General features: G+C 39.8%; 1 protein-coding gene across 4 annotated transcripts in view; it reads left to right on the top strand.

Moving 5' to 3' along the window:
* Positions 1 to 20,241, top strand: part of orc3.S (origin recognition complex subunit 3 S homeolog) — a 56,351-nt gene that overhangs the window by 30,831 nt on the left and 5,279 nt on the right. For 3 of the 4 annotated variants that reach the window (XM_041563892.1, NM_001085928.1, XM_018264226.2), the window contains 5 exon segments: positions 10,261 to 10,343; positions 12,830 to 12,927; positions 17,558 to 17,699; positions 18,601 to 18,711; positions 19,891 to 19,964. In XM_041563892.1, coding sequence (XP_041419826.1) covers positions 10,261 to 10,343; positions 12,830 to 12,927; positions 17,558 to 17,699; positions 18,601 to 18,711; positions 19,891 to 19,964 — 508 coding nt within the window. 4 annotated transcript variants of the gene reach the window in all.

Genomic DNA, 20,241 nt, shown 5'->3' with positions numbered 1-20,241 from the left:
CCCTATGGATAATAGAATAGAAGAAGACTTTAAAAAAGTCTTTATCAATGCCAGGGAAAGTTTCAAAGCATGGGGATTATTGGATGAAGTGAAAGACACTCTTCTCAATTCCAGGAAAATTTCTACCAATGCTAGATATTGGAAGATTTGGGAAAAATTCCAGCTATGGTGTAAATCTAAGCAACTGGAAAGGCAAGCATGCTCGGTAGCCCGGGTCTTGGGATTTCTACAGTCCAGGTTCAACCTTCAACCTTAAAGGTGCAGGTGTCAGTCTTATCTTCTCTGTCAGGGATCAGATGGACTCTTCATCGTCTTGTTGTGAAGTTTTTTCAGGGCTGCCAGGAGATTGGGTCCATCAAGGAGATTGTCTTGTCCCTAGTGGGATCTGCCCACAGTATTGGAGGCCTTCTCGGAAATTCCATTCGGGCCCTTATAGGAGATTTCATTCTGGAATTTAAATATTACCTTAGCCCTCCTTAGCCTGTAATTCCAATAACCCATCTTTTCTTCCAGACAGAGATTGGGTCCATCCAGGAGATTGTCTTGTCCCTAGTGGGATCTGCCCACAGTATTGGAGGCCTTCTCGGAAATTCCATTCGGGCCCTTATAGGAGATTTCATTCTGGAATTTAAATATTACCTTAGCCCTCCTTAGCCTGTAATTCCAATAACCCAGATTTTCTTCCGGACAGAGCTGTGATTAAATTTGGGCCAGAGTTTATGCCTAAAGAAATTTCTCCTTTCATGAGGATGACGAGTTGAATTGAGTTCTTTCCTCAATGACTATGCAAGATTGAGTAATTTGGATCCAGTGAGATGCCTGGATAACTTTGTCAAAGCTACAAAAAAGAACAGTCATACAGAGAGGTTATTTGTAATTCTTGTAATTGTCCAGTTGGCTAACAATTATTATAAAGAAAGCATATTCCCTGATGAACAGACTGGCACCTGAAAGGTTAAGTGAACATGGGCATGCCAATGGAAGTAGTTTGCAGCTTCTTGGTTGGTGTCCATACAGGTGTGTCTGTTACAAAATAAAAAGTTTTGCAGATTCCTTGTTATGTATGATGTTTTTTTGCCCACCTGGGTTAGCTTGGCTAGTTCCCATGTGTAGCTGACATTGTGTGGCTAGGGTAAAAGGAGAAAGTACTACATACTTTTCATGATTTTCCTTTCCTGGCCACTAACCAGGTCAGCAAGTTTCATCACCCATCCCTGAGTTTGTGTCTTATGACAGCTTGTTACTTGATGCTGGGTTTTAGGTTGTAGGGTTATTTAAAATGAATGAGGGTGTCCTTCTGTATGGAGTTCAGGGAAGAGCTTACCCATGTGTAGCTGACATAGTTAGTGGCCAGGAGTATGCATGTATTAATTTTCCCTTACCTCAGATTTCCTTGTTTTATGTGTCACCATTTGCTTTCTGGTTCCTCAGATGGACAGATGCTGGATGGACATGCTGAAAAAAGTGACTTTAAAAGCTCAACTTGATTTGCATTGTCCGATGTATAGCACTGTGTGTATAAATAGCACTATATAAAAATATACATACATTTTTACCTTAAAGGGATCCTGTCATCAGAAAACATGTTTTTTTCAAAACGCATCAGTTAATAGTGCTACTCCAGCAGAATTCTGTACTGAAAACCATGTCTCAAAAGAGCAAACAGATTTTTTTATATTCAATTTTGAAATCTGACATGGGGCTAGACATTTTGCCAATTTCCCAGCTGTCCCTGTCATGTGACTTGTGCCTGCACTTTAGGAGAGAAATGCTTTCTGGCAGACTGCTGTTTTTCCTTCTCATTGTAACTGAATGTGTCTCAGTTGGACATGGGTTTTTACTATTGAGTGCTGTTCTTAGATCTACCAGGCAGCTGTTATCTTGTGTTAGGGAGCTGCTATCTGGTTACCTTCCCATTGTTCTTTTGTTTGGCTGCTGGGGGGGAAAGGGAGGGGGGATGATATCACTCCAACTTGCAGTACAGCAGTAAAGAGTGATTGAAGTTTATCAGAGCACAAGTCACATGACTTGGGGCAGCTGGGAAATTGACAATATGTCTAGCCCCATGTCAGATTTCAAAATAGAATATAAAAAGATCTGTTTGCTCTTTTGAGAAATGGATTTCAGTGCAGAATTCTGCTGTATCAGCACCATTAACTGATTCATTTTGAATTTTTTTTTTTCCCCCATGACAGTATCCCTTAAAACGCTGCTGAAATAGATTCCCCAAATTGCTCCAAAACAGAGCTAAGGGTGGTAGAGTCTACAGTCTGTGGCACACTGGTGCCTTTATCCACAGATCATAGATTCTAAAATTTGTGGCACTTAATGGCTAAACCACTATGGCTAGAATTATGTTCGGGTCCATGTTTAAAGGAACAGTAACACCAAAAAATGAAAGTGTTTAAATTAATGAAAATATAATGTACTGTTGCCTTGCACTGGTACAATTGGTGTACTTGCTTCAGAACCTCTACTATAGTTTATATAAACAAGCTGCTTTGTAGCCATGGGAGCAGCCATTCAAAGCTGAAAAAAGAGAAAAGCCACACGATACACAGCTGATAACAGAAAAGCTATGTATACAATGGGATTCTTCAAAACTTAGCTGGTATCTACTATGTATCCTGCTTGAATGGCTTCCCCCAGGTTGTTTATATAAACTATAGTTGTGTTTCTAAAGCAAACACACAATTTTTACCAATACAGTGAAACAGTACATTATGTTGAATTCATTTAAAGCACTTTCATTTTTTTTTTGGTGTTACTGTTCCTTTAAGGCTACTGCCACACGGGGTTGATTCCTGATAAACACAGGTCACGAATGAGCCAATCTGTTGGCCTCTGCTCCCTCCTGTGTCTGCATCAAGAGGCACTGCATCAGTCTCATTGTAGACACACAGAACGGATTTCAAAGGGGTGCAGATGCCAATGGATTGGCTAACACAAGCTGAAAATCACCCTCATCTGGTAGTAGCCTGAAACATGCCACCAGCTTCAAAGTATGCTGTTTTCAGAAAACAAAAAACTTGTCAGTCACATTAGCTGTCATGCTCAAATTATTATTATTATTATTAAACCTCAGTTTGCTTGCAGAATGTGAGTTGTCGAGGTGATACTTTTACAAGATAATTACTTTAGAGAAGACATTCTGTAGACAAGGAAAGTAGAAACGCAAACAGAAAATTCAATTTATATTAAAAGAAAATAACATGGTAGTGCAGGATTATGGGATATTACAGGTTTTGACATCTAATAACATTGACAGGAATGGGATTATTAGGCAGGTCACATCAAGCAGAATGCTCTCCCCCAGCTCACTTCTATGCAAGAAATTAAACCAGGCATCAAATATTTACACACCGTGAGCCCTGAGCACCAGTGGTTTAATAAACACTTGTTAAAATGTATTGCCTCTGAGTTCATACCTTACCTTGAAAGATTAATTAACAATGTCTTGCTTTCTGTCTGTCTGCTTCTAGTACTGACTGCTTATATCATTTTCATTTAAAACATTTAAAAAAAATAACATTAATTTCCTTTAACTGTAATTCCTATTTCTAAGGTCACATTAAACATTAGTACCATAATGAAAAATTAAAACTCCCCGGTAAACACCTTGCAAGCAATTGATTAAAGGGGGCATCTAATTTGATTTGCAAGTATTCTGTTCCTTTTTTCAAAAATCACTTATCAAATATCAGTGAACCCTTGCACATTATCTGCTCATAACCCCCCCCATGTGATTTAATTTTAGATATACAGTAATTTGGTTGAATCTTAATCATTTATATGCTAGATTGTACCAGTTGTTTTATTTTCAATCCTATTATAGACCAATAAGGCTATGGGCACACAGGCTGTTGGCTCTGGCTGTTGTCATTTTAAGTATTTTTGCAGGCTGAGAGAAGTAGATCTGCTCAGTGCCTTTGCTCCATTGATTTGAATCCGATCACCCTGTGTGCAGTCAAAAACAGGCTGAGGTCAGTCCAAATACTGACCTCGGCTTCAGCTATGCTGTTTGTGAGCGCAGAGGGGCACAGGGAATGATCTGCTTTACTAGACAAACCATTGGTCCTCTACGCTAACACTCATCATATAAGTGGTATTCTGTGGTTAGTCTTATTAAAGTGATACTGACACAAAAAAAATTCTTTTCAAAATATTAATCTACATTAAAAGTTACCTATAGGTCATGTTGATCGCTGATATTTCTGCTTTTGTACGTAATTGTCACTTGAAGTTCCTAATCCTAAACCTGATTTGCTAACTTGACTGTCGGTCCCATGTTAACCTGTCAGTTAGAGATTCTAATGCTAACTGACTACTGCTGCGCAAATATGGCAGCCCCCTCATAGAGGAACAGGGTAGTAAGAATGGTAATGTAAAAGCATCAGGCAAATACTTTTATGGTGAAATTATAAATAGCATTCAAAGACAATGTTATGATAGATAATAAAAAAGGTTATTTTCTGATGTCAGTATCTCTTTAAGGAAACCATTGTTTCTCTGCTCTCACTTAAGATGGCTATACACACACACAGATATGCTTAAATGAAAAAAAGTTTTCATATGATTATTTGTGCAGCATGGGTCCTGCTGATATCCATGTACAAGGTACTATGGATAATGGTTGGTTTGGGGCAGTGGCATAACAATAATGGAAGCAATCTTGGCAGTTGCAAGTAGGGTTGCCACTGGCCAGTATAAGGCTGGGCCGGTATTACAAATTTTTGGCCCGCCCCCAATCCACTGGAAACGTTACTTTTCTCCTCCTCCTGGCCCGCCTTCTTTTTTTTACATCGCGGTCCATCCCTTTTTGTCATGGCCTGCCCATTTCCCCCCCCCCAAAATTTTATAAAAAGGTGGCAACCCTAGTTGCAAGGGGGACCCTGGGGTCTGCTTCTTTTATTATTGTAGAAATCCCTGCTTCCCGCCGGCTTACAGGTAGGAGAATAGGAGTGATGTATACTCAAGATGTGGGTGGGATGTGTGTGGGGGATGGGACTCAGTAGAGTATCTGTGTACATAAACCGTTAAATGTCCCACATGTAATATATTTGTATATTTTGTAGTTTGTTTTCTTTTCCATTATATTTGTTGAGATACAAGGGCTGATTTAAAAAGATAGGTGATTCATTACATCAGTCCATTTTGCCCCTAGCATTTTTCCCTCAGATTTTTATCCAACTGGTAGTAAACAATTGCCAATTGGTTCCAATAGGCAACTGCACTTCTCTTCTTAAAGGGCACCTGTTGCCAAAAAAATCCCCTATATAACAAAGGTGTTGGCTAATAGAGTCCACACTCTGTTTGGGGGAAACAGCCGTTTTTTGTTTATTTGTTTTAAAATAAACAAACATCGCTAGGCCATCCGCACCAAGAGCTCGCGGTTTGAGTGCCCATGTTAGTGCACACACATGCGCATAATGAGTGAATGCAGCAACTTTCCTAAAAGGAGCAGCAGCAGACCCAGAGAAGAAACATAGTTGAATTCACTGAGGTAGGGGGTGTTCAATATTAGCACTCCAGCCCCCATGAACTTCGCATTACTTAACCATTAAAGCCTAATGCATCTACATCAATCTATTTTTGCAAAGATTACTGTTGTTGCAAAAATATAATTTTCACAGTGCACATAGAGAGATTGTTTAATATGATACCAACATATATTGCAGTGTTTTGCTGAAAAGGTTTAAAACAAATGCAACTACTGACTTGCCAGTGAAATATGTTCAATCTTTTTCTGATTCTAGAATATATTCATTTATTCCTATTTTCCGCCTCTGGAATATAGACATTCTTACAGTATATCCGTTGGGGCAGCAATTGTTAATGTACTTCCTAGCTTTGTGTAAAGAAGAACAGCAGGAGTTGAGATGAGTTTAGCTGGTGAGGAGGGGCAGCTGTTGTCAGCACTGCTTCAAATGCTCACGTTTAGTTCTCATCCTTAGAAACTGCTTTAGTGCCTGTAAAGATTGTGCCGAGAATTAAAGTTGGTTTAGCTCTGACTCTGTATTATCTGTGTTGGCACAGCTGCAAGTGCAGATTTCATGGAGTCTCTAAACTTCTGAACCCTTCATTAGTAGCAAGGCCTACAGCCCTATTTAGCAGAGCCGCTATGCAGCAGTGGGGAGCTAATACCCAGTACAAAGGAGCAGATCTTTGCAAATGTATAAGGAATATCAAAGTGTTGTATCTGTCCCAACTCTGGAGCTGCTAATGGGTTATTTTCAAATGTTATTACAGTTTGTTTATTGCTAGGGCTTGGAAATGCATCGTGTTCATACTTCCATTTTCCTGTCACTGAGCACTCATGGATACTGTCGGCATTAGGACTGGTAAACTGTTGGTTATTATAGCAGGAAAAGTACAATGTCAATTGAATGCCAACCATGGGCATCCACATATAGGGGCAAGGGGGTGGCACTGGTACCCCTGGACTTGTACTTAATGCCTATCTTGCCCATGTGCATCTGTAATGGCACAGCCCGGGACCCTGAGGGAGAAGTCACTTACCCCACCACACGATCATCAGTGTGAGACTGGGACACCAGGGGCCCACCCAAAAACCTTAGACCAGGGGCCCACTCTCAGTACTATTATTCTTCCACTCCTCACTCAACTGCTATTCTCCTAGTCTCTTTTCTTTACATAATATAATACTATCATCTATTATTCCATCTATTTAGTCTTCTTGTTCTCATAGAAATAAAGAATGACCATGAAATATGCCAAATGTTTAGCAGCATGAGGGCCCACTGACACCTGGGACCACCGGGAGTTCTCTAGGTAATTACACCTGGTGAAAACATTTTTATTATCATACCTCCTTTGTCTTTGTGTTGTCTGTAAAAATGGTATGTGCTGCTCAGACACCATATGACTTCAAGTATTTATATAACGTAAATGATTCACTTTGTCCCAACTCACTGCATTATTGCTTCATTCAGTAACTGCTTAGACATTCCACTATGCTGCACAATAAAAACCGCCTAGATAGTATATAAAAAATTTGTATATTTCATGATCCCTTTATCTATAATACCCTCATTCATACTGTATGTCTAAACTGTTGGTCTTGCTGTCATTTAACCACCCACAGTCTCAGTATTACCCTGTTGCTTTATCAGCTTTTTACAGAGGGAATTGTGTAATGCACTTTTAGCTTGTATAACCTTCCTCCATACAGTACAGCTAGCTATGTTCAACCCTGTGTTCATTCCAGGAGTCTGATTCTCAACATCTGTTTCATTAAACCTCTATAGATTTTACCTTCTTACACTAATAAATGGGTGTGAAAAAGGCTGGGCAGTGTCAAGTCTATATAAATATCCCACCTAATCCAGCTGCAACCCAGTATAATTTGCCTCTTGTTATCATCTACTGAAGAGGCTAAATTAGTAGATTCCTTCCTAATTCCAGGGAATTTTAGACAACTAAGGTAAAAGAGCATGAGATGATGATTCTAAAACAGAATTTTGTTGCAGATCTGCAAGTAACTGTTTTTTTCTCTAAATTTCCATGGCTTCCTTAAACCAACACATACCATCAGGGCCCTTCTAAACTGTAGGGCCGGCCCTTTTCCAAAGGCCCAAAGGGAAGAGTTATCCAAAGGCCAGTTAGGGTGAGATTTGGGAAGGATGTTTATTGGCTCTCAGTATTACATAGGTTCCTATAAGTCCTATGGAGGATAGTAGGACTGACACAGCAGTTATATGTTGTTTCAGTGTCATTGTTAGGAACCAAGGAGAAACATAACCAATGCGACCATTTCCTGCTCTATAAGAGCCTTATTCTAACTTCTTTCCCCCCCCCTCTATATGTTATCCCTGCCAAATCCCTAGCTCAATACCCACAATAAAGAAACACACAATGACTTTGTGGTTAATCTGTGTAATCCACAGCTTTATTAATAATAAGATAAACTGCGCTTTTTGATCGCAAGGAAGGCAAAAAACCTCTGAAAAGCGAATTTTTCTTCACTAGAGGGAAAAATTCCTTCATGACCCCTTAAAGGCGATCGGATTTGCTCCCACGATCAATGCGCCACATTGAATCAAGGGAAGCGGGGGGGGAAATATGGTAAGGTAAGGGACTGCGGTGAAAGGATGAGAAAGAGAAGGGAATATGGCAGAATAAACCTGGGCACATTTAAGCCACACGATGAATGCTGCATTCCTTTTCATTCCATTGGACCCCCGGGCAGCCTGCAGACCCCGGCATTTGCAGTCTGAGGGATGGAATGAAAAGGAATGCAGGGTCTACCAAGTGGCTTAAAGGAGTTCCTGTGTATAACACCATATTTTGGATAAAGGGGAGGAACCACTGGTGGAACTACGGTTGCTGAAAGCATCGCTGGTGAAAGTGCAGTGGGTGAAAGGGGGGCATCACTGGTGGAACTGAGATGCCCCATACTTACTGCTGTTTCCTGAGAGTGTGGTTCCTAGACTGAGGTGCATCTGTATTTGGTACCGAGGAAACTGCTGGTGGTGCTGGTATCATGTGCCGTTTGTGAGTTGTTCCGAGGACCATCTGTAAAACCAAACTAGATAACTCAGACTATGTATTGTTTTACCTTAGCAAGTGATATCCCTGTTAAATCCTTATACGGGTATGGGACCTGTTATCCACAATGCTTGGGACCTGGGGTTTTCTGGATAACTTATCTTTTCTGTATTTTGGATCTTCATACCTCAAGTCTAATAGAAAATCATGTAAACAGAAAAATGGTGTAAAGTCAGTGAAATGTATTATGCATTAAATGTTGGTGGGACCACCAAAAGTTGTATAACATATGGAAATACTTAAAATGAGGGTATGTAAAATGGAGGCATCACTGTATATCTAGTTGTAACTAGAACTCTTGAGGGAATAACGTTCTACAAACCTCTGGCTAGTAATTTTGTTAAGAAAGTAGAAAATACCAAATGTTGTCCTGGCAAACAAGGAGTTTGTGTCACTAATAGAATGGCAATGCTATACATGTGCAACAGTTACTACTCTAAATATTTATAGAAAAGCTGTGGTCAACACCATTACGTGTGTTTGTGCAGGAGCTTGCCTCAGTAAATGGGCTTTTATTCATTTTTATTTTACAATTTTCTCAAATGATGAAAGCCATATTGTGATTTTTTTTTAGAGGAAAATGTGTTTTGTGAATTTTTGTTTTTCTGTGCTGCCTTGCTCACTGGCTTTATAAATATGTATCCCAACAAATAACATTGCAAAACATGGAAATACAACAATGCATACCTTGGAGGCAGCAAGTGCTGTGTCTGCTTATGATACAGATTGGATCCATGCAAGGTTATTGTTTTAAATAGAAATATGCATGCTAATTTTAACAGTATGGGGCTGTATGCAGGCATTCCATTGTGAGGTTTGTGGTAATTTGCAGTTTTGACTCTCACAAATCCTTAGCATGCTTTGAGTATGCAGAGCAATTTTGGGAGGCAGTTACAAGGCTGCTAAGTGCAAAAGAATGGTTTTGGGGAAAAATAACTGACTTAATTCTTATAGTGATTTTGTACTTGCATAGAGAAAGCCTTTGGATAGCCTTCTACTTGTAGCCTCCCCTTCAAAAAAATGTACCCTCCTCCCAGACCTAAAAGACACCATTGCTATTCTTCTATAATCATTAGATGTTTGGCAGTATACTGTATATAGGCTTTCCTCCAGTATGTTGTACAGGAGCATCGAAAAGCAGATCACCTGTCATCCTCTCCTTTGTCCAGCCCCATTGACAGGTCCAGCGTCGGCTTGTGAAAAGCTACACTGAGCAGATTTGGCACGAAAATATGACGTTTCACATTTCCACGCTAGAATCAGCTTAGCTTATCTCCACACAGTCTGGTGCTGTACAAAGAAGCAGATGACAGCAGATCCGCTTTACTCCACTTGTGTATGGACAACCATGCAACATGTATCTTTATTAAGTGCATTTACTCTACAGGCTATGATTTAGTATGCTGAGTTGTAAAGGGTTGAGGTGAGAGCACTAACTGCATTGCAAGCCATATGAACGTATTTGCCTATGTAGTTTGCAGGAGTATGCAGCTTAGCATTTTTTCCTTTCATGCATCATTTTAAGTTGATTTTCTACTGCTGAAAATTAGTTTAGGCTTATGCTGCTCTTTGAATCCTACTGAAACACAGCGAATGATTTTATCTCTCCCCCCCCCAAGCTGATGTCCACTAAGCTAAAACTTTGCTTATGATGTTGTGTAATGAATGAAAATGTCCAATGCTTTTCAACAGAAACCACACAAAATGAGGAGGATGAAGACACTTCCCCACAGAAAAGCCTGCAAAAGAAGACAGACCTGTATCAGCTTCAGAAGGTTAGTATACATACTGTATATTGTTTTATAAATAATTTTAGCCCTCTTGAGCTTATGCTGAATTTTTTATACTTTGTTTTTTTTTGTTTCTTGTTTTTCTTGTTTCTGTTACAAGCTTGCTGTGTGATTAAGGCCACATATACAGTTGTGTTCAGAATAATAGCACTAACCTGATCAATCACTGATTTTGCTATAAATTATATTTCTACATGGCAAATTATTTACCAGTAGAGTAATAGAAAACCAACAGACCAAACAGTCATGTATGCTGCTCATTCTGTGTTATTGAATCATAAAATAAGGCGTGTGCCCAATAATAGCAGTGTGGAGTTCAATTAGTGAGGTCATTCATTCTGTGAATAAACAGGTGACAATTGCGGCCCTTATTTAAGGAAGGAAGGCAGCAAATATTGTGCATGCTGGTTATAGTGCATGTCTCTGAAAATCTGAGTAAAATGGGTTGTTCCAGAAGTTATTCAGAAGGACAGCATACTTTGATTGGAGAGGAGAAAACATATAAAGAAGTGCAGAAAATGATAGGCTCAGCTAAAATGATCTCAAAATGCTTTAAAATGGCAACCAAAACCTGAAAGACGCAAAATAAAATGGAAAACTACCATTTGAATGGATAGAAGAATAGTCAAAATGTCAAAGCCTCAGCTCCAGGAAGATCAAAGAAGGTCTAAAGTTACCTGTGAGTAATGTTACAATTAGAAGACACCTATGTGAAGCCAAGCTATCTGCAAGAAGCCCCTGCAATTGAAAAAAAGACGTGCTGAAGAGCTTACAATTTGCCAAAGAACACATTGACTGGCCTAAAGAGAAATGGCGTATGTAGAAATGGGCTTATTTATCGCATACCAGGGATCATGGATCAGTTTCAGTACATCAAAATACTTGAAGAGGTCATGTTGCTTTTTGTCAAAGAGGAAATGCCATTAAAATGGGTCTTTCAACAAGACGTAAATCAGCCAAAGGTTGCAGGTGCACACCTGGTCTCTCAGTGTCATACACGGTGCTTGGGGCATAGGAGGACGGCACCTCCACCATTTAATTCAAACGAAGTACTCCAGCACTCGTATTCTACTTTCGGGTTACTACCCGTGTTTAATGTCAAGCCAAAAAGGTTACAACGTTTCTGGGGCGTACCCCTTCATCAGGGATATGAAGGGGTACACTCCCGAAATATTGTAACCTTTTTGGCTTGACATTAAAGACGGGCAGTAACCCTTAAGCAGAATACGTGTGCTGGAGTACTTCTTTCAACAAGACAACATCTTGGTTCCAGACCAACAAGATTGACATTATGAAGTGGCCAGCCTATTCCCTGGACCTTAATCCAATATAAAACTTATGGGGTGACATAAAAAAGGCTGTTTCTGAGGCAAAACCAAGAAATTTAGAATAACTGTGGAATGTAACAGGTGCCAGAAGTTAGTCAACTCCATGCAACACAGATTTGTAGCAGTTCTCAGAAACACTGGTTATACAACTAAATTAGTTCAGTGATTCAAAGGAAAGCAAAATCTTGAAACATTTTTCAGTTTATACAGTGAATGTTTGTTTGTAAAGAAGAATGCAGGCACTGCTATTTTTCATCATAAAGAAAAATAGCAGCTGACAATGCTGGTAGTGATATATGAAACTTTATACATTGGTATTTTGAGAAGAGGCTGACGGGATAAAAGTGAGAAAGATTAGTTAAAGGGTTTGTTCACCTTCCAACACTTTTTTCAGATTTTCACCATAAATACTTTTCCCAATTACTTCTTGATTTCTATTTGTAATTGTTTTTATAATATTGAAGTGTAACATTTCATTTTTTTTTTCTTATGTCTTTCTAAATCAGGTGGGAGGGGGGGTTGTCGGCTCTGTAACTGTTCTAAATTGCTACATTCGTTGATACATTTCTTATCTTATCAGAATCCCCAAGTTTCATTATCGGCAAATTGTAATACTTCAGAATTTACATCTGGATTACTTACCTGCCAGACTGAATCACCAGAGACAGGAACATTAAACTTTAAACTTTCAAATGGTAAAAAATAAAAGATGGAAGTCAATTGAAAAAGTGAACAATCTGAAAAAAGTTTTGAAAGGCGAACAACCCCTTTAACCATATTGACTGGTCCTTTAAGTAAGGCTCAAGGAAATGTTTTCTCCTTCTGCTGGTTTATTTTGACTCAGATGAAACTCAAAAATGAAGCAGAATATAGGAAATAATATTTTGTAAGAAGTATTAGCAGTGACCATATGGATTGTTGAAAAACATATAAGGTTTTTCATTATGTCAGATATGTGTTTTTACTGTTCAAGTTTGTCTTATACTCTATAAAAAACGTGGAGGAAAAGCAGATTTACATCTTTAATATGTACAATTAGTTCATTACACGGTTACCGGAGAGCTTTTATTAGAATCTGATGTTGGACTGTAAGAACTACACTGACTTACTCTCAAGTTTCTAAACCGCATCCTTGTTTTTCAGAAACTATTAGAAATGAAAGAAACAAGAAGAACTAAGAAACCTTCAAGGTTTGAGTTGCTCCGACAAGATGTGGTTGACTTTATAGATGGTCTAGTGAGGTTTGTATCATTGGAGCCGTGTGCCTGTGCTTACTTTAGGGTTTCCAACAACCACGACCACATGCAAATCAATGCAGTGCTTGATAAGGCTTAACTGAGAGGTGTCCCATATTATGTTTTCATTTTAGTAATTACTGAAAACGATTATTCTCTCTAAAAAATACTTTGTGAAAATTGTCATATTTATCACACTTGTCAAACTAGAATACTTTATTTCTCAGCAAGCTGGAGTCAAAATTCTTGTTTGGTTTTGAAAAGGAAATAGCAAAAAAAAAAAAAAAAATCTTACCCAGGCTATTAACGTCAACATGTCATATACTCTGACGTGCATTGATAATGATCCCAAACATACTGCTAAGGCAACACGGGAGTTTCTCAGCTAAAAAATTTAAACTTCTTGAATGGCAAAGCCAGTGACCTGATTTTTATTTTATTATTAACATGTATTTATATAGCGCCAACATATTGCATAGCACTGTAGAGTAAATGTGATTATACAACTAAATCACATGAATAATATACGTAGAACATATGGAGTTACATACATCACAATCGATACAAGTACAAGAAGGTGAGGAAGGCCCTATGCATAGGCATACAGTCTAAAGGGAAGGGAGTAATACACAAGGGAGTGGGCAAGATCAAATTAAGTGGGTGAGAAATGTGATACTGTATGTGGTGTTGCGTTTGGTAGTTAAGCAGAGTGAGGGTAGGCTTCTCGAAAGAAGTGCGTTTTCAGAGATTTCTTGAAAGCAGAAAGGTTGGGAGAAAGTCGGACAGACCGTGGGAGAGCGTTCCAGAGGAGGGGTGCAGCCCTTGCAAAGTCTTGAATGCGAGCATGTGAGGAGGTAATGAGAGAAGAGTTGAGTAGCAGGTCAGTAGAGGAGCGTAGTAAGCGATTGGGTGATTATATAGAGATAAGTTCAGAGATGTAGGGTGGGCCAGAGTTATGAAGTCCTTTGAAAGTCAGTGTCATTAATTTATATTTGATTCTGAAAGGTAACGGAAGCCAGTGCAGGGATTGACAGAATGGCGAGGCAGAGGAGGAGCGGTTGCTGAGGTATATGAGCCTCGCAGCAGTGTTCATTATGGACTGTAGAGGTGACAGTCTCAGGTGGGGAAGGCCAATTAAAAGAGAGTTACAGTAGCCTAGACGCGATATGATGAGAGAGTGAATAAGAATTTTGGCAGCATCTTGGGTGATAAATGATCGTATTTTGGATATGTTCCTTAGGTGGAAGTGACATGATTTAATAAGTGACTGGATATGAGGAGTGAATGACAGGGCAGAATCTAGGATAACCCCAAGGCACCGGGCCTGGGGAGAGGGGGTGATAGTGGAATTGTTAACTATGATGGATACTTCCGGGATGTTACTGGTGTTAGTTGGAGGAAAGAGAACCATTTCAGTTTTAGAGAGGTTTAGTTTAAGGTAGCGTTGTGACATCCAGGTAGAGATAGCGGACAGGCAGGAGGAGACGCGAGTTTGGAGTTCTGGGTTGAGATCAGGAGATGAGCGATAGATCAGCAGAGTATCGTCAGCATAGAGGTGGTAGTGGAAACCATACGAGCTGATTAATTTGCCAAGGGAGGAAGTATAGAGAGAGAGAATAGTAATGGTCCCAGGACAGAGCCTTGAGGAACTCCAACAGAAAGAGGTAGGGGAGAAGATGATACTCCATTGTAGGAGACACTGAAGGAACGATTGGTGATGTAAGAAGAGAACCAGGACAGGGCTGTGTCACGAAGGCCAAGCGAATGGAGGGACTGGAGGAGGAGAGGGTGATCTACAGTGTCAAATGCGGCTGAGAGATCAAGCAGTATTAGTAGTGAGAAATGATTGTTGGCTTTAGCGGTTAAAAGGTCATTAGTTAGTCGAGTCAGGGCAGTTTCTGTGGAGTGTTGTGGCTTAAAACCAGATTGTAGGGGGTCCAGCAGGTTATTGTCAGAGAGGAATGAGGTTAGTCGGTTGTAGACTAGGCGCTCAAGTAGTTTAGAGATAAAAGGTAGCAGAGAGATAGGTCGGAGGTTGTCAAGATTGGAGGGATCAAGAGAGGGTTTTTTCAGAATGGGGGTGACAAGAGCATGTTTTAGTTGAGAAGGAAACAGAGCGAAAGATTAAATAGGTGAGTTAAGGCTTTGATTAGACATGGATTGGTATTGCGGAGAAGTTTTGAGGGAATTGGATCAAGCGGGCAGGTGGTAAGGTGAGAAGAGGCTAGAAGCTTTGAGACTTCCTCATCAGTAACAGGGGTGAAGGAGCACAGGAGAGATTGGGGAGTGTGGAGGGAGGGTGGTGGAAGTCTAGGGGAGTTGAGTAGTGTAATGTCCCTTCTGATAGTGTCAATTTTGTTTTTGAAGTGCTCAGCAATATCTTGAGCAGAGACAGATGTGCATGGAGGGGGTGGAGAAGGGGAAAGGAGAGTGTTAAAGGTGGAGAAAAGTTGTGCTGGTTTTTTAGAAAGGGAGTTAGTGAGTGAAGTAAAGTGTGTTTGTTTGGCTTGGAAGAGGCTGGTGTTATAGGAGCGCAGGGCAGATTTGTAGCTCCAAAAGTCTGATTCAGAAAGGGATTTGCGCCAGCGACGCTCAAGTGCACGTGAATGTCTTTGGAGCGCTTTTGTATGAGCATTATGCCAAGGTTGAAGTGGTTTGGGGTTAACGTTTAGTTTTTAAAGGAGCAAGATCATTTAGGGCATTGGTGAGAGTACTATATTAGACAGAGGTAGCCACATTAGGACATGAGATGGCTGAGATATTAGAGTGAAGAGAGTCAAAGGAAGAAGAGAGATATGACACGTCTACAGCTTGCAAGTCACTGTAAGTACGTGTTTGGGGAATAGCAGGGGGTGAGGAGGGAGTTAGTGAGAGTTGAAATGTGAGCATATTGTGATCAGAAAGGGGAAATGGTGAGTTAGTAAAGTTGGTGGTTGAACAGAGTCTGGTAAATATGAGATCCAGAGCATTGCCATTGGAGTGAGAGGGGGAGTCTGAGCACAGAGATAAGCCTAGGGAGGAGGTTAGTGAAAGAAGTTTAGAGACAAAAGAGTTGTTAATGTTGTTAACGGGTATATTAAAGTCCCCTAATATGATGGATGGGATGTTAGATGAGAGAAAGTAAGGAAGCCAGGCAGCAAAGTTGTCCAGAAATTGTGCAGTTGGTTGTGGTGGTCGATATATGACAGCAATGCAGAGTGAAACAGGAGAAAAGAGCCTAATGCAATGAGCTTCAAATGAGGAGAATGATAGAGAGGGAACAGGTGGAAGAACTTTAAAAGTACAGCGGGGAGAGAGAAGCAAACCTACCCCACCTCCAGGTCTGTTACCAGGTCTGGGAGTATGAGTAAGGTGTAGGCCCCCATAGGACAGGGCAGCAGGTGAGGCAGTGTCAGTAGGAGAAAGCCAGGTTTCAGTAAGTGCGAGTAGGTTAAAGGAATTTGCAATGAAATGGTCGTGTATAGCGGTGAGTTTGTTGCAAACAGATCTGGCATTCCAGAGAGCACAGGAAAGATTAACTGGGTTTTTGGGTATAGGAGTAAGAGTTCTGTACTGTGTGAATTTGCTCCGGAGAGAAGGAGCTCGTGGCCGTGATATAACTGGGATGGGGTAGGGGCCAGGGTTTGGGGAAATGTCCCCAGCTGCCAGCAGTAGAAAGGAAAGATAGACTAAGTGAGAGTGGGATTTGTAAGTTCTTAGTTTGTATGAAAAAGAGGAGTTTTGGGGAATAGCTAAACAGAGTACTTTATAAACTTCATGTGTGGAGAGGGAAGGAGAGGAGAGTAGAGAGGCTGAGATTTGTATAGAACTGGGATTTGCTGGAGGAGGTAGTGAAAAATGTTTTATGAAGCATGAAAGTGAAAGGAGGAGAAATGCAGGATAAAGCATGTTTGGAGTAAGAAGTAACAAACTAGCAGATACAAACAAATCTGTTTTCTTCTTCTCCCAGATGGTTCACTGTTGATTGCAGGGGAATCCGGTTCCTTTTGCCTTGTCAATGCCTTGTCCAACTGCCTTGTTTAACTGTCATTTCTAAGCACTTGTGAAATTTTAGCACTTAAGAAATGTTAGCACTCGTGCCATGCCCCAGACACGAGATTTAAATCCATTTGAGCATGCCTTCCATATGCTGAAGAGGAAACATAAAGGTATAAGCTCCCAGAACAAACAGGGATTGAAGGTGGCTGCAGTAGAGGCTTGGCAGTGCATCAACAGAGAAGATACTCAGTACCTGGTGATGACTATGAATTGCAGACTTCAAGTAGTCATTGTATGCAAGGGATATACAACAAAGTACCAAACATGACTACTTTAATATACCTACCATTACTTTGTCCCAAACATTATGGTGCCCTGAAATGAGCGGGGCTATGGATAAAAAGCGTAATTTTTACATGCTGAAACAGAAATGTATATAAAGAACTTTAATCACATCTAAATTGTTTGATTTAAAATTTTACACACTGAGGAGCAGATGGGGAAATCAAAGAAAATGTGTCTTTGTCCCAAACATTATGGAGGGCAATGTATACTGAATGTGGCCATTAATAAGCAATATGTATTTCCAAGCCTATTTGTAGTGTTATTCTATAAATCAAGGACCATTCACTCAAACAATCAAATCTTTCTATTTCAGGGAATATCTTCTGCCCCCAGAAATGCTGCCCTTGCATGAAGTTGTATATTTTAGTGCTGCCAGCACCCTCCGCAGACATCTTAATGCAGCCCCACGTGTTGCTCTGCACACTGCTCTGAACAACCCAGCCTCTTACCTGAAGGTTTGTTAAATGTATATGTAATCTCTGTGTCCTCTAAGTAATATCACTCAGATCTATAGCATTGAGAAAGCTGACATAACTAAATGTAAGACCTGAAATATTGTTCTGTTATTAATGTGGAAGTAAAAAAATCCACAATAGATGAAGCCATGGCCCAAAGTGGCAGCACTGCACTAACGCACAATATCTACAAACACTTTTTTTTAAACAACCCCCTTAACCTACTTTCCAGACAGTACCATTGTGTTGAAGAAGTCAAATGTCCAACTTTTTACTGAGGGGCACAGTGCAAATTATTTACTGGGCACCCTATATATCTAGAGAATCACCTTGTAGGTGTCCTTGTAGCACAATGATATTGTGCAATGGTATAATCATGCTACATAGGCTTGCAGAAGCCACATGGGCACATGCTGAGGTGGTATGAATATAGGACTGTGGGGATTTATGGAGGTAAAAAGGCACAGGACAACAGAGCCAACCAACTTGAATAGAAAAAGATAATTATTACAAATCTTCGACCCTTCGTAAATGTAATATTATGCAGTGAAGCGATACATTCTAAAAAGCATTGTGGGAGGCATATGGCATGTGTGAGCTACTTACTGGATAACTATGAGACACACAGCCACTCTGGTAGCACCCACAGGACATTACTCCTCACTGCACACGAACACAACCAGCCGGGAAAAGAGTGACGGAACTGCAGTTTGCAGTGCAACTCTGTTTATTAAACATATACATTTCCCACAATTCTTGGCTCCATCATATTTGTGTTTAAAGACGACTTAAGTGTCTCATTAAGGATTTAAAACATTTGAAAAGTATGTTCTTCACAATACATCCATCATGCACAATATAAATCTACATTTCTTGTCTCTGTACAATGTCCTATGTTCAGTGCTTGGAAAATGAGGGTGGGTCCATTTCCAATGCAGCACCAGATATCTGCATTGCCTACAAGTTACACCTTGAGTGTGGCCGACTGATAAACCTTTATGATTGGCTAGAGGTAAGTGAGAGATTATATTTTTTTTTTCCTAAGTAAACTTAATTATTTAAGATAGAACTTCTCATCATATGATATGAACAGAAAGAAATGATGGTACCGATGCTGTGTTTCTACTTTAATGTTCTATGCACATGCACAGTACTGTTTCAGCACTGGCAGACATTATCCACATACTTATTAAGGAAAACATCTAACTATCCTCTATATATAAGGACAATCTGAAATGTATTCTATTCTTCGCGTCTACTTTGACCTTTGAATTCTGGCTCTGATGATATCGGTTTTCAAAGCATCTAATGACTTTTAAATGAGTGTACTGTTACGGGTTTGAGCAGCAATATTATAGCCCTAATGGTAAATTTATTTCACAGGACCTCAATATGATGTTTATTTTCTAATGTACAACCAAACATAAATGATAACATTTTGGGAGACTGTTTCATATGTTTTACAAATCCAGCTGTTCAACTGCAGTTCCCAGCATGCTGTGACAGCAGAAATAAAACGCCTGGCAGGTTATATATATATATATATATATATCTGTTATAAAGGGAAAATTAAAGAAGTACTCTTTTTCCTTTAGTAAATGCTTCTGTAGATACCCAGAAGTAGATAACTTAATGCTTCATGTTCCTTATACTTTTGCTGTAATACACAGCGACATGTTATTCCTATTAGCCAGTTCATAAATACATTTGAGACCTAGAATTCAGAGCTGCTGTTAATGTGATATAAAACCTTGAAAAATGCTATGGCAACTGGCAGATGAGTATTTCTAGACCTCAGATTACTCCATAAGTGTGCTTTGTTAAATATTTTTAGTAGTGGAATAATACAGCTTACATTCGAAGACTATTTATATTATTAACCATGGCATAATTAAATCAGATAAAAAAAACAGATGATCCTACCCTAAACCCCAAACAAAGAAATCACAGTTTTTAAAACTTGGGAACATATGACATAAGAACAACTGCTCAAATAACCAATGGGATAGTTCTTCGTCAAGGTCAAGGTAGTAGTACCAAGGCTAGCTGGAGAACTGAATCCATCCAAGTCAGGAGGCTCCCGGGGACTCTGCATACACAGAATTGTATTCATTCTCAGTCCTTAAGAGCACATTACTTTCTGGTAGTGCATAGTTTTTACAGCTAAAATACATTTCCCATTTTTCTGCAGGCTTTTGCAACTGTGGTCCATGCGGCCGAGGGAAGCGAATCAGATTCAGCTCAACAGGTTGATGATGTCACCCAGTATCCTTTAAATGTTTAGAAGGTTTTCAGCTGATGTGACGTGATGTGAAGTCCTGGCATTGTCTTGTCCCAGCTCAGCATAACAAGGTGTGTATGTATATATATATATCTCTCTCTCTCTCTCTCTCTCTCTCTCTCTCTCTCAAGGAAAAAGCTTGCACTCACAGGTCTTATGAAAAAACTACTAATACATATAATCAGTGGCAATGTATCAGTTACGTGGCAGAGTTGCAACAATGTTAGACCGGAAATATAAAGATAGCAGTCACAAAGCATC

Source organism: Xenopus laevis, chromosome 5S (assembly GCF_017654675.1).
Source record: "Xenopus laevis strain J_2021 chromosome 5S, Xenopus_laevis_v10.1, whole genome shotgun sequence".
Lineage (NCBI taxonomy): Eukaryota > Metazoa > Chordata > Amphibia > Anura > Pipidae > Xenopus > Xenopus laevis.
This window is presented reverse-complemented; position numbering and strand designations above follow the sequence as displayed.